The sequence below is a fragment of the Triticum urartu genome, chromosome 2A (genome assembly GCF_056163025.1).
Source record: "Triticum urartu cultivar PI428250 chromosome 2A, HENAU_Tu73, whole genome shotgun sequence".
Taxonomy (NCBI): domain Eukaryota; kingdom Viridiplantae; phylum Streptophyta; class Magnoliopsida; order Poales; family Poaceae; genus Triticum; species Triticum urartu.
In genome coordinates this window covers 41,985,934-42,011,732 of record NC_141874.1, presented here as the reverse complement: position 1 = coordinate 42,011,732, position 25,799 = coordinate 41,985,934, and the positions used below count along the sequence as shown (strand labels likewise).

The window sequence follows — 25,799 nt, the reverse complement described above, 5'->3', positions numbered from 1 at the left end:
TTAATGAAATTAGTATTGGAGAAAAATAAAAAATAAAAAGAGAAAATAAATAAAATATTAAAATATTATTAGAAATCTATGTCTATGGCAAAGCCGTCGGCATAGCTACGACCACGGAACGGTAGAGCCCTGGATCGATGACGTGGTGTAGGGCGGGGATCGATGACGTGGCAAAAACCATGAGCCAGGCCTATGCCGACGGCCTAGCCGTCGGCATAGAAATGCCACCCCGCAGGACCGGCGAACGACGCGGATCGATGACGTGGCGGCGCCGCGGATCGATGACGTCGGCATAGCTATGCCGACGGCCACCGTTAGCCTGTCGGCGTAGCCTGACGCCGTCAAACTGCCGTCGCCGTCCGGGTAGACGGGCCCACGTGATATGCCGCCGGCCGCCGTAGGTATATTCTAAGCAACGCCGACGGCTGATCTATGCCGACGGCCCCCGTCGGCATAGAGGGTCATACGCCGACGGCTTTAGCTGGGCCGTCGGGGTATGCCCATCTATGCCGACGGGGGCCGTCGGCATAGATTTGGCCGTCGGCAACACAAGTTTTTCTGGTAGTGCATCTCCGGGCGAGCGGTGAGGACCCCGGCAGCTCCAGGATGCGTGTGGGTCTGCGCGGAGGATGTAGGCGAAGGTGGTGGTGCCAGATTGAAAATATCAATCCATCGTCAGTGTAGTACGATCATAGTTTTAAACAGTGCGTTAAGCATCTTAGTGCCGGACCTTTCCCAAATACTATAGTGAAGCTATAGCGCGCTATTTAAAATATGTGTTCATTTGTTTGGACCAAAGTCTTTTAGCGCAAAACCTTTTATAAACACTATAGCGGGCTATTTAAAACAGTGAGTACGATCCATCACTGTAACTGATGAATGGCTTCCGAATATGGTTACAGTTTTGTGCTTTCAATTATCCACTGTTTGTTGACGAGTCATTGTAATTAAGGAGGCGAGAATATTGCCGCCCGGAGACAGGGACGGAGAACATCCACGTCCGCGTGTAGCGATGTACGTACGCGACATGGTACACAAGAAAACGATTTATATCAACCGATATGGAGAGCCGTCACATGATTTTATCCATGTAGATGGATCTCTAGCTACATGGTTCATCTGTCACCATCGCCGGCCGGCCACCAGCTGCCAGGTTAGCAGAGCATATATACTCATTTAAGATGAAGGAATGTTGCACTTATGGCGTCCCATCTCACCTGCCCCATCAGAATCATGCCCATCACGGAAGCAGTACTCGCCGTGGCCTCAGACGGTTTTGACCGCCGGCGAGAGCTGCAGGAGTTCGACGACACCAAGGCCGGCGTCAAGGGCCTGGTCGACTCCGGCAGCAAGTCTATTCCGGCCATCTTCCACCACCCCGCGGGCTCCCTGCCCCAGGGCCAGGAGGCAGTCACTGCCACTGCCACTGCCACTGATGCGGCGGTCCCGGTCATCGACCTCCTGGCCGCCCCGCGGCAGGAGCTGGTCGGCCTGGTGAGAGCCGCAGCCGAGACGGCCGGGTTCTTCCAGGTGGTCAACCACGGCGTGCCAGGCCAGGCCATGGCCGCCGTGCTCGCGGCGGTGAGGCGGTTCAACGACGAGCCCGCCGAGGCGAAGAGGCCCTATTACACCAGGGACACCACCACCGGCAAGGTGCGTTTCTACTCCAACCTGGACCTCTTCCAGTCGCCGGCGGCCTGCTGGCGTGACACCATCTTCTGCGACATGGCGCCGGAGCCGCCGCAGCCGGACGAGCTGCCGGAGGCCCTCAGGGGTGTGCTCATCGAGTACGCTGATGCTGTGCGGAAGCATGCGCTGTGGGTGTTCGAGCTGCTCTCGGAGTCCCTCGGGCTGGCCGGCGACTACCTGGTCCGTGAGATGGGCTGCGGGGAGAGCCTCAAGGTGGCCGGCAACTACTACCCGCCGTGCCCGGAGCCGCACCTCACCCTCGGCAACAGCAGGCACACCGACCCGACTTTCCTCACCGTCCTCCTGCAGGACGCCGTGGGCGGCCTGCAGGTGCTTCTCGACCACGGAGGCGGCCGCAGGGGCTGGGTGGACGTCCCTCCCGTGCCCGGCGCTCTCATCATCAACGTCGGCGACCTTCTCCAGGTATTCACCGATCGCTCAAGTATCCATCAACAGCCATCCACGTGCGTGCATTCCGCCGGGGCTGATTCCGGCCTGCCTCTCGAACGTACTCGTCCAGCTCGTCAGCAACGGCCGGTTCAGGAGCGTGGAGCACCGAGTTCTGGCCAACAAAAGCGCGGACACGGCGAGGGTCCATCCAAGAACGCTGCCACGGAGAGGGTCCAGTTCGTCAGCAACAGCCATCCAAGAACGATTGCCTGCGGAGTGACTTTAGGTCTTCTGGCAGTCGAGTGGTTGGCTTCGTGGTCGAGTGATAGCTTCTTGGTCGAATGTCTTGAATCCGTCGAGTGGGATACCTTCAAGTCGATTGAAAGGTGACTTCCTCTAGAGACGTCCTTGGGTAGGTCTCTTTGGACGGGTCCGTGCCCCTACCCTAGGTACGTAGCTTCATCAGCCACGTCTTCGTCTATCTTCAGATTTTCTGAACTGCTCTTTCGGCCGCAGTTGACCTCTCTCGGAGGCGCCGCACAAAGACTGCTTCTCCATGGCCGTGCACATGCAGCTATCGCCGCACCCGCTCCAGCAAAGTTGGCACTTACGTCCATAGCACTGACATAAGTGTCAGAATCACTCCCCGCATCTATAGCTTCGACACAGGTTTCCGAACCACGATCATGATGGCAAACTTTTCCTTCCGCAAGCTCGACAATTTCTTTAGTCAACGCTTGTGAGTCTGGATCCTCGTCATCCACTAGTTTACACATTAACATCATGTCACCATCATCTCCTTGTTGGGCCATGAGCGCCTTCTGCTTTGGTGCTTCCTCGCAGTCAGCCTTGAAATGGCCGAGGAGGCCACAATTATAACACCTCACTTTCTTGATGTCAAGCTTTCTCCTCGGTGGTGGTGCAGCCTCATCGTCTGAGTCGCCACCCGAGTCGGCGAAGTTCTTTCTCGCCGAACGCTGCTTCCCCTTCTTTTTGCTGCTACTCGTGGATCCGCCTTGATTTTCTAGGGCAATCCACGGCGCCTTTGTGAGCATCACAAGCTCGTCGTTCTTCCCATCCCCAAGACTGCACCGCATACGCTCATCGTGAGCCTTGTACCGTCCGACAAGATCGTCGATGGAGAGTCGTGAGATCGACGCACTGCTCGATCGCCGTGACAATTTGCAGGTACCGGGGAGGGACCGCGCGCAAAAACCGCCGGACAACCGAGGCCTCCGTGAGGTTTTCTCCAAGCGCGCGAATCCGATTGACGAGAGTAGCTACCCGTGAAGCGAACGCATCTACGGACTCATTGTCGCCCGTGACCAAAGTCTCATAGTTTCTTAGGAGAGTTTGGAGAATGGCTTGCTTGACGCGGGTGTGTCCCTTGAACATGAGCTTCAGCGTATCCTACACCTCCTTCGCCGTTGCTTTGGCGATCAGGTGCTGGAGGACATCCATCGGCACCACCGAGTAAATCGCTGACGCCGCCTGCCGATCCTTCCGGTGCTCGGCTCCCTCCTTCTTGTACGCATCGCCTCCGGGATCCACCGCGTCCCATAGCTCATTGGCGCGGAGACCACACTCCATGAGGGCCTTCCAGACCCCAAAGTTCTCGCGATCAAACCGTGGGTACGACGAACTTACGGGAGCAGCAAATACTTTAGCCGCACCGGAGTACTCCGTCAGCTGCTTGTTCTTCTCGTCGTCCGCTATGATCCTCCGTTACTAGAAGATTAACTTTGCTCTGATACCAATTGTTGGCCCAGATCCAACACCGAGTACTTTCCAGCAACAGCGATGACCGACGATGAACCAACTCGCTGACTGAACTCAGCGAAGTTCCTTTATGCCGAGATGCACCGCAGTGCAAAGCTAGCCATACCAAGCAAGCTAGCACACAGGAGGATTGATTCCTTGAGAAGCTTGTACGTGGAACTAGCTTTAAGCTAGCTATCAACTCGCCGAGCGCCAAGACGGCTGCGTACTAAACTCTCGAGAAACTCACGCACGCGAGACCGGCGTATTGCCACAGTCGAGCCTGTCTGAATTGTATTACTTCACAACTCACGGTATTGTTTACAGGGGGTCTACATGGGTATAAGTATCAGCTAGGCTGCCGTAGTTCCTAGACCGAATCAGCCAAGAAACTAATCCTACAAGGATACTAATTGGTGCACTAGTTGAACACGTACACACATATAGTCGGACTGGACGTTGGATTTACTTCCAACAATCACCCTCTAAACACGACGTCGTCAAGTTACAGCTCCGACGCCAATCCTTTCTTGCATCTTCAAGAACTTCTCTCGGTCCAAAGACTTGGTTAGCATATCCGCCAGCTGATCATCGGTGCGAATGTAGTTGACCTTCATCTTATCTTCTTCCACGCAGTCCTTCTTGTAGTGATACATCGTATCAATGTGCATGCTTCTATCATGCCGCATTGGATCCTCGCGTAGAAAACTTTCAGACTTGCTATCAACAATAAGCACCACTTGTTCCGGATCTCGATCCATGAGATCACCGTGTAGCCTCGCCAGCCACACACGGTGACACGCCGCAGCGGCCGTTGCAAGATACTCTATTGCATCAACTGCGGATACTTTACTCTTCATACTCAGCTCAAGACAAGATTTCATTGAAGCATCAACTGGATTGCAATCTTTCATGCCACGGCTTTGAAGTACCTTCCTTGTGTATACCTCCTGGCATAGTGTGATCCCCTCCGGCTTTTGATGTTCCTCCATCCTGAGGTAGTAACTCAAAATACCAAGATCATCCATCTTGAAAAGCTCCTTCATTTGTAGCTTGAACTTTACAATCACCTCTTCATCTGCTCCTGTAATTAATAGGTCGTCGACGTAGATGCCAACTAGTAGACGATCCCTTCCTTCACCTCTCTTGTACATTGCATGCTCTAGTGGGGCTTTCTCAAATCCAAGAGAAATCAATGTTCGATCAAGTTTGATGTTCCACTCCCGAGGTCCTTGCCATAGCCCATACAAGATTTTGTGTAAGTTCAACACCTTGTGCTATTCTCCCTCTTCGATGAAACCCGGTGGTTGATTAACCTACACATCTCCTTCTATCTTGCCATTCAAAAACACGGAGTTTACATCCATGTGATGTACTTTCCATGATTCCTGAGCCGCGAGAGCGATGAGTAATCTCACCGACTCCATCTTTGCAATGGGAACGAACACTTCTTCGAAGTCCATACTTTCCTCTTGCACATACCCTTTGGGCACAAGCCTCGCTTTGTGCTTCATGCACACTTCGACATCTCTCTTGACCTTGAATTCCCACTTGAGCTCCATAGCCTTTTCATTGTTGGGAAGATCCACAAACTCCCATGAATTATTATCATGGATCGACCCCAACTCTTCTTTCATAGCATGACGCCAATACTCCTTCGTATTTGCATCCATAAATTTCACCGATTCATCGGCACTTGCTAGACACCGTCGTCCGCTCCCTTTCACTTTTACCGGGTTAATTGTCCGAAGAGTATTCTCCAGATGTTGGTGTAACGCCGGCTGTAGCAGTACAGGTGTAGGTGTTGGTGTCTTTTCCTCCAGTGCTTTCGAAGGTGAAAAACATCTTTTTCCTGGAGATGCCAAACCTCCAATTCCTGGCGTTTCTAACCCTTCCAAAACAGTCTTAACACATGGGCTGCTTTCCGGCCACCAGCCACAGTCTTTGCTAATTTAGCATGTGGCTCTTCACGTGGTGGTGTGCTCCCTTAAGAGGAGCTGGTCACTTGGACTTGTCTAGCTCCACGACCACACCAATGTGAGGCGTCCTGCTGGTGGCTACCTCGGCTTGCTCTAGCCATGTCCGTTCGGCTGCACTCTGGCACGCTGTTGGGGATCGTAACAGAAATTTAAAATTTTCTACGCATCACCAAGATCAATCTATGGAGTAATCTAGCAACGAGTGGAAGGGGAGTGCATGTACATACCCTTATAGATCGCTAAGAGGAAGCGTTGCAAGAACGCGGATGAAGGAGTCGTACTCGTAGCGATTCAGATCGCGGTTGATTCCGATCTAAGCGCCGAACCACGGCGCCTCCGCGTTCAACACACGTGCAGCCCGGTGACGTCTCCTAGACCTTGATCCAGCAAGGAGAAAAGGAGAGGTTGGGGAAGACTCCGTCCAGCAGCAGCACGACGGCGTGGTGGTGGTGGAGGAGCGCGGGACTCCAGCAGGGCTTGCCAAGCACTACGAGAGACGAGGAGGGAGAGGGGTAGGGCTGCGCCAATAGGGGAAGAACTTCGTGTGTTGGGCTGCCCCTTTGCCTCCACTATATATAGGGGGAGAGGGAGGGCTGCGCCCCCACCTAGGGTTTCCACCCTAGGGGTGGCAGCAGCCCCAATCCCCATCTGGGGTGGCGGCCAAGTGGGAGGGAGAGGGAGGCGCACCAGGCATGGGCCTTAGGGCCCATCTGCCCTTAGGGTTTGCCCCCTCTTCTCTCTAGGCGCATGGGCCTTGGTGGGGAGGCGCCCCAGCCCACCTAGGGGCTGGTCCCTTCTCACACTTGGCCCATGTATGCCTCCGGGGCCCGTGGCCCCTCCCGGTGGACCCCCGGACCCCTCCGGTGGTCCCGGTACACTACCGGTGATGCCCGGAACACTCCCTGTGGCCAAAACCATACTTCCTATATACCAATCTTTACCTCCGGACCATTCCGGAACTCTTCATGACGTCCGGGATCTCATCCGGGACTCCGAAAAACATTCGGTAACCGCGTATGTACTTTCCCTATAACCCTAGCGTCATCGAACCTTAAGTGTGTAGACCTTACGGGTTCGGGAGTCATGCAGACATGGCCGAGACAACTCTCCGGTCAATAACCAACAACGGGATCTGGATACCCATGTTGGCTCCCACATGCTCCACGATGATCTCATCGGATGAACCACGATGTCAAGGATTCAATTAATCCCGTATACAATTCCGTTTCTCTATCGGTACGATACTTGCCCGAGATTCGATCGTCGGTATCCCGATACCTTGTTCAATCTCGTTACTGGCAAGTCTCTTTACTCGTTCTGTAACACATCATCCCGTGATCAACTCCTTGATCACATTGTGCACATTATGATGATGTCCTACCGAGTGGGCCCAGAGATACCTCTCCGTTTACACGGAGTGACAAATCCCAGTCTCGATTCGTGCCAACCCAACAGACACTTTCGGAGATACCCGTAGTGCACCTTTATAGCCACCCAGTTACATTGTGACGTTTGGCACACCCAAAGCACTCCTACGGTATCCGGAAGTTGCACAATCTCATGGTCTAAGGAAATGATACTTGACATTAGAAAAGCTTTAGCATAGGAACTACACGATCTTGTGCTAGGCTTAGGATTGGGTCTTGTCCATCACATCATTCTCCTAATGATGTGATCCCGTTATCAACGACATCCAATGTCCATGGTTAGGAAACTGTAACCATCTATTGATCAACGAGCTAGTCAACTAGAGGCTTACTAGGGACATGGTGTTGTCTATGTATCCACACATGTATATGAGTTTCCTATCAATACAATTCTAGCATGGATAATAAACGATTATCATGAACAGTGAAATATAATATAATAATAACTAATTTATTATTGCCTCTAGGGCATGTTTCCAACACACGCGCTCTCCGGTAGATGTAGCACTCGTTACGCTGCCAGGTGGTGGTGGTGAAGCGGCTGCTTCAGGCCCTCCTGGCCGAGCGCCTCTGCCTTCCAGATGTTGAGCATGCTGCAAGAGGCCACCACTTGCCGCGTGTACTGCAGCATCCGACATGGCTTGGCTCGCCTCGCCATCCTCTGACATAACGCCCACGATCTTTCTGGCAGTGCCTGTCGTCAAGTACATGCCATGCTGGTCAGGTCCGAGCGGCATACCTCGCCACACATCTCGATTTGCCCTGTGATGTTTTGACACGACCACATCGAGACGCCTTCTGCCGTGGACTTCTGATGCCACTGTCGTGGTTCTAACTCTGACAGTGATGTAGGGGTTATGTATGGAGAGGCTAGGTCTCAGCTATTGGGAAGTTGTAAACACACCAAGATGTACGAGTTCAGGCCCTTCGCGGAGGAAGTAACAGCCCTACGTCTCGGTGCCCGGAGGCGGTCGATTGGATTACTGGCGTGTGAATAATAGGGGTGCGAACCCTTCATACTGAGGAGGGGGTGGCTTATATAGAGTTCGCCGGCCCCCTGCTGCCCTCGGTAATGCAGGGTTTAAGGTACATTTAGGGTCGGGCGTTACTGGTAACGCCCCTAATAAAGTGCTATAATGATCATAAAGACTACTCAATAGCCGACCGTTTTCCTGCGAAGTGACTTTAGGTCTTCTGGCAGTCGAGTGGTTGGCTTCGTGGTCGAGTGATAGCTTCTTGGTCGAATGTCTTGAATCCGTCGAGTGGGATACCTTCAAGTCGATTGAAAGGTGACTTCCTCTAGGGACGTCCTTGGGTAGGTCTCTTTGGACGGGTCCGTGCCCCTACCCTAGGTACGTAGCTTCATCATTAGCCCCCGAATGGATCGAGGTTTTGAGTGGGGAAAGAGTTGGGGAACTCCCCGACTGGCTCTTTGGGCTACGTGAGTGCCTCGCTTCGGGTCAATCGTCACGGATGACGTTGCCAACCTTTTTCAGTCGCCTTGATCCATTCCAGGCCTTTCGTCGAGTGAATTTCTTTACTTGTGACATACCGAGCGCCGACGCGGGCGGGGTCTTCTGTTTTGACAAGTTGTTCTGCGGCCCGCGAATGTCGCGGGATTCGGATTTTGGGAAGCGCGCGGGACGGGAGCGGCCGCAGTAATCGCAAGCGATAAAGCGGAGGCTCCTCGATCCTCGCGACACCAATTTCGCCACGTACTGCGCGCGTCTGCTGCGGGATTTGACTGGATAGCCTGGGCCTACCAGTCAGCCACTCGGAAGCGGTCCCTTATAAGTTGCCGGCTCGGGGTTTCCAAGCCGTGCGCTCCTTTCTTCTTTCTTCTTCCTCTCTTCCTTCGCAAGCCCTTCCGCCACCTCCGTTCTCGCCCCAACGCAGCAGGCCCGTGCAAGACTTCGCCGGCGACGATGACGAAGGGCAAGACCTTCGCTCTGGAGCGCGCGAAGAAGGCGGCGGCATAGGGGAAGGGGAAAAGATCTGCTCGGGGCGGATCCTCCTCTAGGACCGCTCTGCCCAAAGGTTGGATCCAGGGCAACTGGATGCCGTCGGTGCTCCGGCAAGAGGACCTCGACGACATGGTCGAGGGGGGAGTCATTCCCCACAAAGCCGCGCGTCTCCCGGGGGGTGAGATCGAGCCTCAACCCCGCGATGGTGAGTGCGTGCTCCTAGCCACCCATATCGACCGAGGGTTTTCTCTGCCGCCCCATCCTTTTTTCCGGAGTTTCCTGAATTTCTTCGGAGCGCAGCTCCATCACTTCACTCCCAACTCCATCGTATACCTCGCCGCTTTCATTTCTATGTGCGAGGCCTTCTTGGGTTGCCGCCCCCACTGGGGACTCTTCAAGCACATCTTTACCTGTCGCTCTCAATCGGTCAAGAAGGCCAAGTCGAGTGACGAGAAGACGCAGGTGATCTAGTTGTGCGGGGGCTTGGCGATCCAGACGAGGGGGAAGAGCTGTTTTCCATCCATTACTTTCCCGGAGTCGGTCCGTGGTTGGCAGGCGACTTGGTTCTACTGTCAGGACCAGGCGACCCCAGGACAGTCGACTGGTCTTCCTCCTTTCTCCCTCGACCGAGCTGAAAAACCCGCTTCTCTGAAAGTGGCACCGGAGGAAAGGGCCCAAGTCAAAGTGTTGGCCGGTCGAGTGGTTGAGCTCGTTCGTGAGGGTGTGACTGGGATGGACCTGCTGGAGGTCTTCCTCCAGAGGCGCATCCAACCGCTCCAGGCCCGTGACCACCCGATGTGGTTGTACTGGGGTCTCGATGACACCACTCGGATCCACCCGGAGGAGGTCACCGACGAGATGCTGGAGGGGTGGCTATCGAGCATCACGGGGAACAAAGACAACCCCCGAGGAGCCAGGAGGGTAACTCCACTCGACAGCTCGTATGAAGTGGACCAGGTATGTCTTTATGCTCCCGACTGAAATCTTGTTTTCTGCATTGGTCTTCTTTGAGTTGGTCGATTGACTTTCGTCTTGTCTATTGTTTTCCAGGCGACCACCGAGATGTACTCGACGCCCAACGGGGCTCAGGAGCCAACTGAGGAAGGGGAGGCGAGCGGAGGTGAGAGTGGGGACGACCAAGGCGAGTGGGAGTCCGACGGTGAAGGGGAGGGAGACGATAACGTCGACTCCAGCGAAGAGGAGGAGGAGGAGGTCGAACCCCCTCGCCCAGAGGGGCGGTCCAAGCACACACACGACCCAGCGCGGGAACGTGGCAAGGCGACTGCTTCTGTTGGGCAGTCGTCGAAACGCCCTCGGACCTTTTCCCCTACGCCGACTGGAAAGGTTCCCAAGCACCCACGCACGACGCTGTCCAAGCCGCCCAAGCCTCTGCCCAAGATGAAGATAGCTGTCCCTACCATTTCCGGGTAATAATAAAACTTGCTTTCCTTCATCGACCATGGACAGATCCTTGGTCGATTCATTGAGCCAACTGACTAGCTTTCGGGATTTGCAGCGCTGCTACTTCTGATGTCTCCGCCAAGGACAACGACCAAGAGATGGAGGATGCTGTTACCTCCAACCCTGGTACGATTACTGACGTTCTGCCTTGAGTCGACTGATCATTTATTGCAACTTTGGTCGATTGAATGTTTCCTTTGTAGCCCCTCCTCATGTTATCAACCTCCCGGATGACGACGACGATGGTCCGTTGAGGGTGAGGAGGCATAAGAAGGCGTCGGCTGACAAGGCCCCCCACTCCGCTCCGACGTCCGAGGTCATAGCTCGGGATGGTGGTGACACCGCTCGGGCTTCTGTGACCTTCGCCGTTCCTCTGGCGAGTGCGCGGCCCTCGTCGTCGACTGCGGATCCATCTTCGCTTTTTGCCGCATACCCCGTCCCTGAGGACCAAGCGGCTGCTGCCAAGGAGGCTATACGCCAGGCGGGGATCATGATGGAGCAAGTGAAGATGGCTCGGGAGGCCAGCCAAGCAGCCTATGACGCGAGTTCGGCTCTTCAGAGCAAGATCCAGGTCAGTCGACTTCAACACTTGTTCTGTTATGATATGTTGTTTGAAGAGTCTCTTTTCCGAAGATCTTTTGTATCTGTATCTGTACACCCACTGGGTGTGTCTGCCAATCCTTGGACGAGTGGGGGCACGCTGAGTGCACCCACTGGGTGTAGTCCCCGAGACTACGGTGGACTGCTGGCAGTCGACTGTAGTCTTTACATTGTGTTGCTGTAGCTATATTTCTTCACTCGGTTTGGTCGGGCCAGGTCGAGTGGAACTTTTTCTCTCTTTCTCTTTTTTTTGGTCAAACCAGTGGGGGCACGCTGAGTGCACCCACTGGGTGTAGTCCCTGAGACTACTGTCGAATGTTTTTTGATTCGGCTGTGGTCTTAGAAACGTCATCATCGTCTCTTAGTTACTCGGAAGCAACTTATCTTGGACGTCTGTCGACTGATTTTTGTTTTTACAGAAATCTTGCGAACTTGTAGCTCGCTATACTGAGTTGGAGAATCAGCAGATCCAGCTCAACCTTAGCTTGAAGCTTGCTCAGGAGAACTTGAAGAAGGCGCAAGAAGAAGCAAAAGGTATGGCTGGTGAGGTTCTCCATTCTTAACGGGTGACTTTTCTTTCTTGTACATTCTTGATGTTGGTTCCACTCGACGCGCCGCAAATAAACTGGAGGAAGCTCTGAAGAAGAAGGACCAAGATCTTGCAGAGGCACAGAAGGAGGCCTCGAGCAAAACGAAGCTCGCAGAAGAGAAACTGGCTTCGGTTGGAGCTCTTGAACAGGAGAACTCCAGACTGAAGACTGCTCTCGAGGCAGCTAATCGAGACGCCAGTCGACTGAAGAAAGAGAATATGGCGCTGCACGACAAGGCGGGTGAGCTGTCGGGGAAGGTAAAAGATCTGGAGGCTTATCTCGGTGGACTCGCCAAGAAGCTGTTTGTCATGCTCGAAGGTAATTATTCCAACCCAGTTGTCTTGTAGTTGTCGAGCCTGCGTACGGCCACCGTCTTACCCTTGAATCGTGTTTGCAGAATTCTTCCAGAACTTTGAAGAGGAGACCAGTCGAGTGGAACCAGTCTTGGACCATGTTAACTCTCTCGTGAAGGACGAGGCTGCAATGAACATGCTCCGTCTGGAGTCTCGTACTGCCAGCGTCGTTGACTATCTGGCTCGGCTGAAAGTTGCGATGTCGTGGATCAACGCATCACTCTGGCCTGGGACGACGCTTTAAAACGACCTCGAGTCTCTGATGGCTCGACTTAATGAAGTCCCAGGTCGAGTGGCGGAATGGAAGAAATCTTCTGCTAGATGTGGTGCTGATGTCGCTCTGTCCCTGGTCCGCGTCCATTGCAAGGAGGCGCGAGAAGAAAAGCTGGCGGCCATCCAAGTTGCCAATACCAGGAAGCACAGCTTTCAAGACTTCATGGAGACCTTCATCGCTGCTGCCACCCGTATTGCCGACGGGATCGACTTGGATGAGTTCGTCGCCCCTTCCAGTCCTCCTCCTGAGGAGTGAAAACTTTAAATTTACCTCGGGATGCCGAGTGGATTTGTAACCGTTTAAACTCTGCCTTAAATTTGCCTCGGGATGCCGAGTGGACTTGTAACAGTTAAACTCCGCCGAGCCGAGGGCTCGAGTACTTTGAGGTCTGGGACCTTTTAGGCTTTATCTGAACTTGATTTCTCGTTGGATACCTTCATGGTTTGATTCGTCGAGTGGAACTTGATCTTCACTCGGAATAACCTTGTATTTGCGGCGCAACTCCGAAGGCGAAGGCAGCAGTCGACTTGCGCCTCATCGTCCTTTCGGATTGGGTTGTGTCTGTACTTAGGCGAGCACTGGGCCGCAGCTAAGTTGCTCTCACTCGATAGGATTTTTAAATACTTAGGCGAGCACTGGGCCGCAGCTAAGCCCCCGAGTGGGAGGTTTGCTCTCCACTCGGTAGGATTTTCAAACTTAGGCGAGTGTCTGACCGCAGCTAAGTCTCTTAGTGGGAGAACTTAGGCGAGTACTGGACTGCAGCTAAGCCCCCGAGTGGGAGGTTTGCTCTCCACTCGGTAGGATTTTTCAATACTTAGGCGAGTGCTGGGCCGCAGCTAAGCCCCCGAGTAGGAGGTTTGCTCTCCACTCGGTAGGATTTTCAAACTTAGGCGAGTGTCTAACCGCAGCTAAGTCTCTTAGTGGGAGAACTTAGGCGAGTACTGGGCCGCAGCTAAGCCCCCGAGTGGGAGGTTTGCTCTCCACTCGGTAGGATTTTTCAATACTTAGGCGAGCGCTGGGCCGCAGCTAAGCCCCCGAGTGGGAGGTTTGCTCTCCACTCGGTAGGATTTTCAAACTTAGGCGAGTGTCTGACCGCAGCTAAGTCTCTTAGTGGGAGAACTTAGGCGAGTACTGGACTGCAGCTAAGCCCCCGAGTGGGAGGTTTGCTCTCCACTCGGTAGGATTTTTCAATACTTAGGCGAGCGCTGGGCCGCAGCTAAGCCCCCGAGTGGGAGATTTGCTCTCCACTCGGTAGGATTTTCAAACTTAGGCGAGTGTCTGACCGCAGCTAAGTCTCTTAGTGGGAGAACTTAGGCGAGTACTGGACTGCAGCTAAGCCCCTGAGTGGGAGGTTTGCTCTCCACTCGGTAGGATTTTTCAAACTTAGGCGAGTGTCTGACCGCAGCTAAGTCTCTTAGTGGGAGAACTTAGGCGAGTACTGGACTGCAGCTAAGCCCCCGAGTGGGAGGTTTGCTCTCCACTCGGTAGGATTTTCTCAAACTTAGGCGAGTGTCTGACTGCAGCTAAGTCTCTTAGTGGGAGAACTTAGGCGAGTACTGGACTGCAGCTAAGCCCCCGAGTGGGAGGTTTGCTCTCCACTCGGTAGGATTTTTTCAAACTTAGGCGAGTGTCTGACTGCAGCTAAGTCTCTTAGTGGGAGAACTTAGGCGAGTACTGGACTGCAGCTAAGCCCCCGAGTGGGAGGTTTGCTCTCCACTCGGTAGGATTTTTCAAACTTAGGCGAGTGTCTGACCGCAGCTAAGTCTCTTAGTGGGAGAACTTAGGCGAGTACTGGACTGCAGCTAAGCCCCCGAGTGGGAGGTTTGCTCTCCACTCGGTAGGATTTTCTCAAACTTAGGCGAGTGTCTGACTGCAGCTAATCTCTTAGTGGGAGAACTTAGGCGAGTACTGGACTGCAGCTAAGCCCCCGAGTGGGAGGTTTGCTCTCCACTCGGTAGGATTTTTTCAAACTTAGGCAAGCACTGGGCTACAGCTAAGCCCCCGAGTGGGAGGTTTGCTCTCCACTCGGTAGGATTTTTTCAAACTTAGGCGAAACGGATTCGCAGCTAAGTCACCCACTGGGGGATTTCGTATGTAAACAAAAGTGACAGCAATTATTGGAACACTCTTGCCTTTGATAAAAACGAACTACAGAAATTTTTCTTATTACATCTTTTCCAAGGGAGAACTCAAGTGTAAAAGGGGCGGAGTAGTTCTGCATTCCAAGCTCGTGGCTCGTCGATCTGGCGATCAACATTGTAGAGGTGATACGCTCCATTGTGAAGGACTCTGGTCACGATGAAGGGGCCTTCCCAAGTGGGAGCAAGCTTGTGCGGTTTCTGTTGATCCACTCGGAGGACCAAATCTCCTTCTTGGAAGGCTCGACTCTTCACATTCCGGGCGTGGAATCGACGCAAGTCTTGCTGATAAATGGTCGATCTGATCATGGCCATCTCCCTCTCTTCTTCTAAGAGGTCAACCGCGTCTTGCCGGGCTTGTTCTGCTTCATCTTCGGTGTAAAGTTCGACTCGGGGTGCGTTGTGAAGAAGATCGCTCGGCAGAACTGCTTCGGCTCCGTAAACCAGAAAGAATGGGGTTCTTCCAGTCGACCGGTTAGGGGTTGTTCTTAATCCCCATAGAACTGACGGAAGCTCGTCGACCCAGCCACCTGCCGCGTGCTTGAGATCACGCATCAGTCGAGGATTTAGTCCTTTGAGAATCAGATCATTTGCTCTCTCAGCTTGTCCATTCGACTGGTGATGGGCGACCGATGCGTAGTCGACTCGAGTGCCTTGAGAGGCGCAAAAAGCTCTGAACTTGTCCGAATCAAAGTTTGACCCATTGTCAGTGATGATGCTATGCGGGACTCCATATCTGAATGTTAGCCCTCTGACGAAACTGATAGCAGTGCAAGCATCAAGATTCTTGATGGGCTTAGCTTCAATCCATTTGGTGAATTTGTCGACTGCCACAAGCACATGAGTGAAACCGCTCCTGCCTGTTCTCAGTGGACCAACCATGTCTAGTCCCCAGACAGCAAAGGGCTAGACGAGTGGAATGGTCTTCAGGGCTGATGCAGGCTTGTGTGACATGTTGGAGTAGAACTGGCATCCTCCACACTTGTCGACTATCTCTTTTGCCATCTCATTTGCTCTTGGCCAGTAAAATCCCGCTCGGTATGCTTTAGCCACAATGGTCCGAGAGGACGCATGGTGACCACAGGTTCCCGAGTGGATATCATCAAGGATTATCTGACCCTCTTCTGGTGTTATGCACTTCTGACCGATTCCAGTCGCGCTCTCTCTAAACAACTGTCCTTTTATGACTGTGAAGGCCTTGGATCGGCGGATGATCCGTCGAGCCTCTTCCTCATCCTCTGGGAGTTCTTTCCTTAGGATATACGCGATGTACGGTATCGTCTAGTCGGGAGTGATTGTCAAGACTTCCATGATTAGGTCGACCACAGCAGGAACTTCGACTTCAGTCGGATCTGTGGCACTTTTTGGCTGCGAGGCTTCTTCTGTAAAAGGATCCTCTTGGACTGACGGCGAGTGAATGTGTTCCAGGAACACGTTGCTGGGAATGGCTTCTCTCTTGGAGCCTATCTTTGCCAAATCGTCAGCTGCCTGATTTTTCAGTCGGGGGATGTGATGAAGCTCTAACCCCTCGAATTTCTTCTCTAGCTTTCTCACTGCATTGCAATATCCAGTCATTGCCGGACTTCTGACGTCCCACTCCTTCATCACTTGATTAACCACCAAATCTGAGTCGCCATAGACCATGAGGCGACGGACGCCGAGTGAAATGGCCATGCGCAACCCATACAAAAGTGCTTCATATTCTGCTTCATTATTGGAGGAATCGAACTGAATCTAGAGAACATATCTGAGCTTATCTCCTCGGGGGGAGACTAGGACTACCCCAGCACCGGAACCATTCAGCATTTTAGACCCATCAAAGAACATGGTCCAGTGCTCCGAGTGAACTTGAGTCGGAAGTTGCTGTTCAATCCACTCGGCGATGAAATCTGCGATTGCTTGGGACTTGATAGCCTTCTTTGCTTCAAACTTGATATCTAAGGGAAGGAGTTCAATCGCCCACTTGGCCACTCGACCAGTTGCATCTCTATTGTGCAGAATCTCTGACATTGGGGTGTCGCTGACGACTGTAATGGAGTGGTCAGAGAAGTAATGTGCAACCTTCTTGGTGGTCATATAAATCCCATATACAAGCTTCTGGTAGTGGGGGTATCTTTGTTTTGAAGGGGTCAAAACTTCAGACACATAATATACTGGGCGCTGAACTCTGAAGGCCTTTCCTTCTTCTTCCCGCTCGACCGTGAGTACTGCACTGACAACTTGTCCCGTGGTCGCAATGTACAGCAGCAGAGGCTCTTTGCTGATTGGCGCAGCAAGCACCGGCTGGGTGGAGAGCAGGGCTTTGAGCTCTGCAAACGCTGCGTCAGCTTCTGGAGTCCACTCGAAATTGTCAGACTTCTTCATCAGTCGGTAGAGAGGCAACGCCTTTTCACCGAGACGAGAAATGAATCGACTCAGAGCGGCCAAGCAACCTGTAAGCTTCTGGACGTCGTGTACACGCACAGGGCGCTTCATCCGGAGTATGGTGCCAACTTTCTCGGGATTGGCGTCGATTCCTCGTTCAGAAACGAGAAAACCGAGTAACTTTCCACCTGGAACTCCGAATGTGCACTTTGATGGATTGAGCTTGATATCATATCTTCTGAGGTTAGCAAAGGTTTCGGCAAGGTCAGTCAGTAGGTCGGAACCTTTCCGTGACTTAACCACAATATCATCCATGTATGCTTCTACGTTCCGACTGATCTGGGTGAGCAAACACTTCTGAATCATCCTCATGAACGTGGCTCTAGCATTCTTGAGGCCGAAAGGCATGGTGACATAACAGAAGCACCCAAATGGGGTGATGAAAGCCGTTTTGATCTCGTCGGGTCCATACAGACGGGTCTGATGGTACCCTGAATAAGCATCTAGAAAAGACAAACGCTCGCACCCCGCGGTTGAGTCCACTACCTGGTCGATGCCGGGGAGAGGGAAGTGATCTTTCGGGCAGGCCCGATTGATGTGTTTAAAGTCAATGCACATGCGAAGTGACATGTCCTTCTTGGGGACCATGACAACATTGGGAGCCACTCGGAGTGGTAAATCTCTCGGATGAACTCCGCTGATAAGAGCCGAGCCACCTCCTCGCCAATAGCTTTCCTCTTCTGGATGGCGGACCGTCGAAGATGTTCTTTCACAGGCTTGAACTTCGGGTCGACTCGTAGACGGTGCTCAGCCAGCCCCCTGGGAACTCCAGGCATGTCAGAAGGCTTCCATGCGAAGACGTCCCAGTTCTCACGGAGGAACTGGATGAGCGCTTCTTCCTATTTGGAGTCGAGCGTCGTCGAGATGTGAGTCGGAGCAGCATCGGGGTCGGTCGGGTGAATGTGAGCTGTCTTAGTTTCACCGGAGGACTGAAAAGCAGATTCTGAAGCAGTGTTCTTGGCTCGTGGCAATTCACTCGGGTCAGCAGTCTTCTGGTACTCTTGCAGCTCAACAACTGCCATCTGAGCATCAGCGATCTTTGAGCCTTTCTGAAAACACTCTTCTGCTTTCTTTCGGTTGCCTGTAACAGTGATTACACCTTTGGGGCCAGGCATCTTCAGTTTGAGGTACACGTAACATGGTCGAGCCATGAAGCGTGCGTAAGCTGGCCTGCCCAGAATGGCATGATAGGCACTTTGGAAGTCAACAACCTCGAATGCCAACTTTTCCTTGTGGTAATTCTTTGAATCACCGAAAACCACATCAAGAGCAATCTGGCCGAGTGACACGGCCTTCTTCCCAAGAATGACTCTATGGAAGCTCATGTTACTGGTACTGAGTCTAGACATCGGAATGCCCATCCCTTTCAATGTTTCAACATATAGTATGTTCAAGCCACTGCCACCATCCATCAGGACTTTGGTCAGTCGAGTGCCTTCGACAACTGGGTCGACCACCAAAGCTTGCCTCCTAGGGGTGGCAATGTGCGTAGGGTGATCGGACTGGTCGAATGTGATGGCAATCTGCGACCACTTCAGATAACTGGGTGTCGCCGGAGCAACCATGTTCACCTCACGGTTAATGACTTTTAGTCGACTTTTGCTTTCGACATCAGCAAAAATCATCAGGGTGGAATTGATTTGGGGGTATCCATCGTCGCTATCTTCCTTGTCCTCGAATCTGTCCGACTCTTTTTCCTTATCTTTGGGCTGTTTGCCTTGAAACTGCTGGATTAGGAGTCGGCACTGTCGAGTGGTATGCTTTGGGTAAATAAAATTACCCTCTTCATCTTTCTTGGTGTGGATGTGACATGGCAGATCCAAAACATCGTTTCCATCCTGATCCTTGACTTTCTTGGGCTTCCAGGTGCCCTTGGGTTTTCCCTTGAAGTTTCCCTGGGCTACGGCCAGGGCCTCCCCAGGAGCGGCTGGCTCGGCCTTCCGCTTCTGTTTCTGACTGGAGTTTCCTCCGGTTTCTTGGGCGACTGCCTTGTGCTTGCCACTCCGGAGTCAGTCCTCGTCTTCACCATTAGCGTACTTGGTGGCAATCTCCATCATCCGATTCATAGACATCTCTCCAGTTCGACCAAACTTCAGATTCAACTCTCTGTATTTAACGCCTTCCTTGAAGGCACAAACTGCTTGATGGTCTGGCACATTCTCAACCGAGTGATGCAGTGTGATCCACCTCTGGATGTATTCCCTCAGAGTTTCATTCGGCTTCTGCACGCAAGACCGCAACTCTGTAAGGCCTGCAGGTCGCTTGCATGTTCCTTCAAAGGTTGTGACAAACACTCGGGAGAGGTCCTCCCAAGTGTAGATGCTGCTGGGTGCCAACTGATTCAGCCACGCTCTGGCTGAGCCCTCTAACATGAGAGGCAAATGCTTCATGGCCACCTCATCATTGCCACCGCCGATCTGTACAGCCACTCGGTAATCTTCGAGCCAAGTGTCAGGCTTAGATTCGCCGGTGAACTTGCTGACCCCAGTCGCCAGCCTGAAGTTGGGAGGAATCACTGCGGCTCTGATGGCTTGACTGAAACACTCTGGCCCTGAAGCACGTGCTCTGCTACTGGCAGGCGCATCTCTGTTGTGGCCCTCTCGATGAGCTCTGTTCCTGTCAACCAAACCTTGAACGAGGATGGATCTCGCATCAAAGCCTGGGTCTCTGGGGTCGACTGGAATCCTCTGCCCAACACTATGAGGGCGTCTGTCATCTTGCCGTCGAGGCGCAGATGACCCACTCCTCGGGGGAGGGGTTGGCACTCGACGTCGATCATCATGGTCGAATCGGTGATCATACTGCTCATTCCTCCTGTACTGATCATGCCGGTCACCACGTCCCTCACGCCTCAGGGGCGATCTCGGGCTGTGAGCTGACTCGACTGTATCTGTTGCGATGGATCGACTGTGGATCCTGTTCCGTGGCTGAGAGACAGCGGAATTCTGGTTTCCCGCCGCCCGGAGCAGCGCTCTGATCTGCAACAAGCCCCTGCCCGCCTCCGACTGGGAGCGCTGAATTGACTCTGCTATACGGGCCGCAGCGGCCAAATTCTGAACTAGGGTTCGGTATACCTGCGGCGGTGGGAAGAGCTGACGCCGACTGGACTCGGGAGCTTGCTGACGTCGACTGGACTCGGGAGCCCACTGACGCGCTTGCTCGTCGAGTATCCACTGGAGATTCTCCAGTCGAGTGCGCTCGGCCAGGTTAGCCAAGCGCGCGTCCTCCAAGGCCCGGGCCTCGGGGGTTTCTCCGACAATAGGAGTGTGGAGCGCGTCCATGTTCCGACAGCGAAGCTCCTCTCGCTGCAATGATGTGAGAGGTTCGGGGAGATACTCATCGTGGGGATGCGACGGGTCGCCCCCACCCGCGCCTCCATCAGCGCGAGGGAAACCGGGAGGACTGTGCGTCCCATCGACCGCCAGAACCTCAGCCGCTGGGTCGCTACTGTCGCACTCGGATGCGGTCTCCGCGGAGCCAGTTGACAGGTCGAACAGGCCGCAGAGGGATTCGTCGGGCTCGATTGCCGCGACTTGCGGGGTGGCCGACTGGCGAGCCACGGCATGCCTCACCCACCTATGAAGTCTCGACCGACCGGAGCGCTTACGCCGGTGGGAGGCAGAGCGAGGAGACGATACGGGGGCCGACCGATACTGGGTCGACGGCTGCCGCAGGAGGACGCCACGAACGCGTGCGCGGAAATGCGTCGCGCCGCGGACGGGGAGCGCGTCGATGTCGAGTGGTGCCTCCTGGAGCCAGGCGTAGTCGTCGGCGATGAACGTGAGCGCGCCGAGACGGATCTCGCGGCCCTCCACCAAAACTCCGCACGAAACCATGATCAAAGGGATCAAAAAAAATCGCAACTTCTCCAATTAGGCGCTAAGATTCCTGCCCCAAGGTGGGCGCCAACTGTCGTGGTTCTAACTCTGACAGTGATGTAGGGGGGTATGTATGGAGAGGCTAGGTCTCAGCTATTGGGAAGTTTTAAACACACCAAGATGTACGAGTTCAGGCCCTTCGCGGAGGAAGTAACAGCCCTACGTCTCGGTGCCCGGAGGCGGTCGATTGGATTACTGGCGTGTGAATAACAGGGGTGCGAACCCTTCATACTGAGGAGGGGGTGGCTTATATAGAGTTCGCCGGCCCCCTCCTGCCCTCAGTAATGCAGGGTTTAAGGTACATTTAGGGTCGGGCGTCACTGGTAACGCCCCTAATAAAGTGCTATAATGATCATAAAGACTACTCAATAGCCGACCGTTTGCCTGCGGAGTGACTTTAGGTCTTCTGGCAGTCGAGTGGTTGGCTTCGTGGTCGAGTGATAGCTTCTTGGTCGAATGTCTTGAATCCGTCGAGTGGGATACCTTCAAGTCGATTGAAAGGTGACTTCCTCTAGAGACGTCCTTGGGTAGGTCTCTTTGGACGGGTCCGTGCCCCTACCCTAGGTACGTAGCTTCATCAGCCACGTCTTCGTCTATCTTCAGATTTTCTGAACTGCTCTTTCGGCCGCAGTTGACCTCTCTCGGAGGCGCCGCACAAAGACTGCTTCTCCATGGCCGTGCACATGCAGCTATCGCCGCACCCGCTCCAGCAAAGTTGGCACTTACGTCCATAGCACTGACATAAGTGTCAGAATCACTCCCCGCATCTATAGCTTCGACACAGGTTTCCGAACCACGATCATGATGGCAAACTTTTCCTTCCGCAAGCTCGACAATTTCTTTAGTCAACGCTTGTGAGTCTGGATCCTCGTCATCCACTAGTTTACACATTAACATCATGTCACCATCATCTCCTTGTTGGGCCATGAGCGCCTTCTGCTTTGGTGCTTCCTCGCAGTCAGCCTTGAAATGGCCGAGGAGGCCACAATTATAACACCTCACTTTCTTGATGTCAAGCTTTCTCCTCGGTGGTGGTGCAGCCTCATCGTCTGAGTCGCCACCCGAGTCGGCGAAGTTCTTTCTCGCCGAACGCTGCTTCCCCTTCTTTTTGCTGCTACTCGTGGATCCGCCTTGATTTTCTAGGGCAATCCACGGCGCCTTTGTGAGCATCACAAGCTCGTCGTTCTTCCCATCCCCAAGACTGCACCGCATACGCTCATCGTGAGCCTTGTACCGTCCGACAAGATCGTCGATGGAGAGTCGTGAGATCGACGCACTGCTCGATCGCCGTGACAATTTGCAGGTACCGGGGAGGGACCGCGCGCAAAAACCGCCGGACAACCGAGGCCTCCGTGAGGTTTTCTCCAAGCGCGCGAATCCGATTGACGAGAGTAGCTACCCGTGAAGCGAACGCATCTACGGACTCATTGTCGCCCGTGACCAAAGTCTCATAGTTTCTTAGGAGAGTTTGGAGAATGGCTTGCTTGACGCGGGTGTGTCCCTTGAACATGAGCTTCAGCGTATCCTACACCTCCTTCGCCGTTGCTTTGGCGATCAGGTGCTGGAGGACATCCATCGGCACCACCGAGTAAATCGCTGACGCCGCCTGCCGATCCTTCCGGTGCTCGGCTCCCTCCTTCTTGTACGCATCGCCTCCGGGATCCACCGCGTCCCATAGCTCATTGGCGCGGAGACCACACTCCATGAGGGCCTTCCAGACCCCAAAGTTCTCGCGATCAAACCGTGGGTACGACGAACTTACGGGAGCAGCAAATACTTTAGCCGCACCGGAGTACTCCGTCAGCTGCTTGTTCTTCTCGTCGTCCGCTATGATCCTCCGTTACTAGAAGATTAACTTTGCTCTGATACCAATTGTTGGCCCAGATCCAACACCGAGTACTTTCCAGCAACAGCGATGACCGACGATGAACCAACTCGCTGACTGAACTCAGCGAAGTTCCTTTATGCCGAGATGCACCGCAGTGCAAAGCTAGCCATACCAAGCAAGCTAGCACACAGGAGGATTGATTCCTTGAGAAGCTTGTACGTGGAACTAGCTTTAAGCTAGCTATCAACTCGCCGAGCGCCAAGACGGCTGCGTACTAAACTCTCGAGAAACTCACGCACGCGAGACCGGCGTATTGCCACAGTCGAGCCTGTCTGAATTGTATTACTTCACAACTCACGGTATTGTTTACAGGGGGTCTACATGGGTATAAGTATCAGCTAGGCTGCCGTAGTTCCTAGACTGAATCAGCCAAGAATACTAATCCTACAAGGATACTAATTGGTGCACTAGTTGAACACGTACGCACACATGTAGTCGGACTGGACGTTGGATTTACTTCCAACAATCATTTGTACTTGCATGCCTTTTTTTGGAGAAACTTTCGATCTGTTTATCAAATATCATAGCAGTACAAAGGATACCCGGCGTAAATATAATTACATCAACGTCCGTATACCATTTAGCTCCAATGCATGTAGTTATCGCTAGTCAATGGCGCTCCTATTGTCATCATCGTCCCCTCCCTCAAATGAGCCGGGGAAATTTTGCTGTAGTGGACAACCGGAAAACCGTCATGCTAAGACCCCAAAGAACTTTTTTTAGATAAAAGGCGCGAGCCCGACTTTATAGATAAAGCCACCAGGCAGAGTCACAACCATAGACCAATATACCAATCTTTATGTCTCGACCATTTCGAGACTCCTCGTTATGTCCGTGATCACATCCGGGACTCCGAACAATCTTCGGTACATCAAAACGCATAAACTCATAATATAACTGTCATCGAAACCTTAAGCGTGCGGACCCTACGGGTTCGAGAACAATGTAGACATGACCGAGACACGTCTCCGGTCAATAACCAATAGCGGGACCTGGATGCCCATATTGGTTCCTACATATTCTATGAAGATCTTTTATCGGTCAGACCGCATAACAACATACGTTGTTCCCTTTGTCATCGGTATGTTACTTGCCCGAGATTCGATCGTCGGTATCCAATACCTAGTTCAATCTCGTTACCGGCAAGTCTCTTTACTCGTTCCGTAATACATCATCCCGCAACTAACTCATTAGTTGCAATGCTTGCAAGGCTTAAGTGATGTGTATTACCGATAGGGCCCAGAGATACCTCTCCGACGATCGGAGTGACAAATCCTAATCTCGAAATATGTCAACCCAATATGTACCTTTGGAGACACCTGTAGAGCACCTTTATAATCACCCAGTTACGTTGTGACGTTTGGTAGCACACAAAGTGTTCCTCCGGCACACGGGAGTTACATAATCTCATAGTCATAGGAACATGTATAAGTCATGAAGAAAGCAATAGCAACATACTAAACGATCGGGTGCTAAGCTAATGGAATGGGTCATGTCAATCAGATCATTCAACTAATGATGTGATCCCGTTAATCAAATAACAACTCTTTGTCCATGGTTAGGAAACATAACCATCTTTGATTAACGAGCTAGTCAAGTAGAGGCATACTAGTGACGCTCTGTTTGTCTATGTATTCACACATGTATTATGTTTCCGGTTAATACAATTCTAGCATGAATAATAAACTTTTATCATGATATAAGGAAATAAATAATAACTTTATTATTGCCTCTAGGGCATATTTCCTTCAGTCTCCCACTTGCACTAGAGTCAATAATCTAGATTACACAGTAATGATTCTAACACTCATGGAGCCTTGGTGCTGATCATGTTTTGCTCATGGAAGAGGCTTAGTCAACGGGTCTGCTATATTCAGATCCGTATGTATCTTGCAAATCTCTATGTCTCCCACCTGGACTAGATCCCGGATGGAATTGAAGCGTCTCTTGATGTGCTTGGTTCTCTTGTGAAATCTGGATTCCTTTGCCAAGGCAATTGCACCAGTATTGTCACAAAAGATTTTCATTGGACCCGATGCACTAGGTATGACACCTAGATCGGATATGAACTCCTTCATCCAGACTCCTTCGTTTGCTGCTTCCGAAGCAGCTATGTACTCCGCTTCACATGTAGATCCCGCCACGACGCTTTGTTTAGAACTGCACCAACTGACAGCTCCACCGTTTAATGTAAACACGTATCCGGTTTGCGATTTAGAATCGTCCGGATCAGTGTCAAAGCTTGCATCAACGTAACCGTTTACGATGAGCTCTTTGTCACCTCCATATACGAGAAACATATCCTTAGTCCTTTTCAGGTATTTCAGGATGTTCTTGACTGCTGTCCAGTGATCCACTCCTGGATTACTTTGGTACCTCCCTGCTAAACTTATAGCAAGGCACACATCAGGTCTGGTACACAGCATTGCATACATGATAGAGCCTATGGCTGAAGCATAGGGAACATCTTTCATTTTCTCTCTATCTTCTGCAGTGGTCGGGCATTGAGTCTGACTCAACTTCACACCTTGTAACACAGGCAAGAACCCTTTCTTTTCTTGATCCATTTTGAACTTCTTCAAAATCTTGTCAAGGTATGTGCTTTGTGAAAGTCCAATTAAGCGTCTTGATCTATCTCTATAGATCTTTATGCCTAATATGTAAGCAGCTTCACCGAGGTCTTTCATTGAAAAACTCTTATTCAAGTATCCCTTTATGCTATCCAGAAATTCTATATCATTTCCAATCAGTAATATGTCATCCACATACAATATCAGAAATGCTACAGAGCTCCCACTCACTTTCTTGTAAATACAGGCTTCTCCGAAAGTCTGTATAAAACCAAATGCTTTGATCACACTATCAAAGCATTTATTCCAACTCCGAGAGGCTTGCACCTGTCCATAAATGGATCGCTGGAGCTTGCACACTTTATTAGCTCCCTTTGGATCGACAAAACCTTCCGGTTGCATCATATACAACTCTT

At 52.3% G+C, this 25,799-nt stretch overlaps 1 protein-coding gene and 1 pseudogene across 4 annotated transcripts in view; one reads left to right on the top strand and one right to left on the bottom strand.

The window, feature by feature from the left end:
* The first annotated feature begins 1,129 nt into the window (after positions 1-1,129).
* Positions 1,130-25,799, top strand: part of LOC125540801 (DIBOA-glucoside dioxygenase BX6-like) — a 41,050-nt gene continuing 16,380 nt past the window's right edge. For 2 of the 4 annotated variants that reach the window (XR_015615668.1, XM_087542945.1), the window contains exon 1: positions 1,130-2,112. Coding sequence is in view for 3 of the 4 variants with exons in the window: in XM_087542945.1 (XP_087399071.1) it covers positions 1,201-2,112 (912 nt within the window). In the remaining variant the exon portion in view is untranslated. Of the gene's footprint in view, positions 2,113-2,209; positions 4,173-25,799 lie in introns of those variants that run through there. The other 2 variants (XM_087542947.1, XM_087542946.1) reach the window with 2 other exon arrangements.
* LOC147983431 (uncharacterized) lies at positions 21,318-23,295 on the bottom strand (annotated as a pseudogene).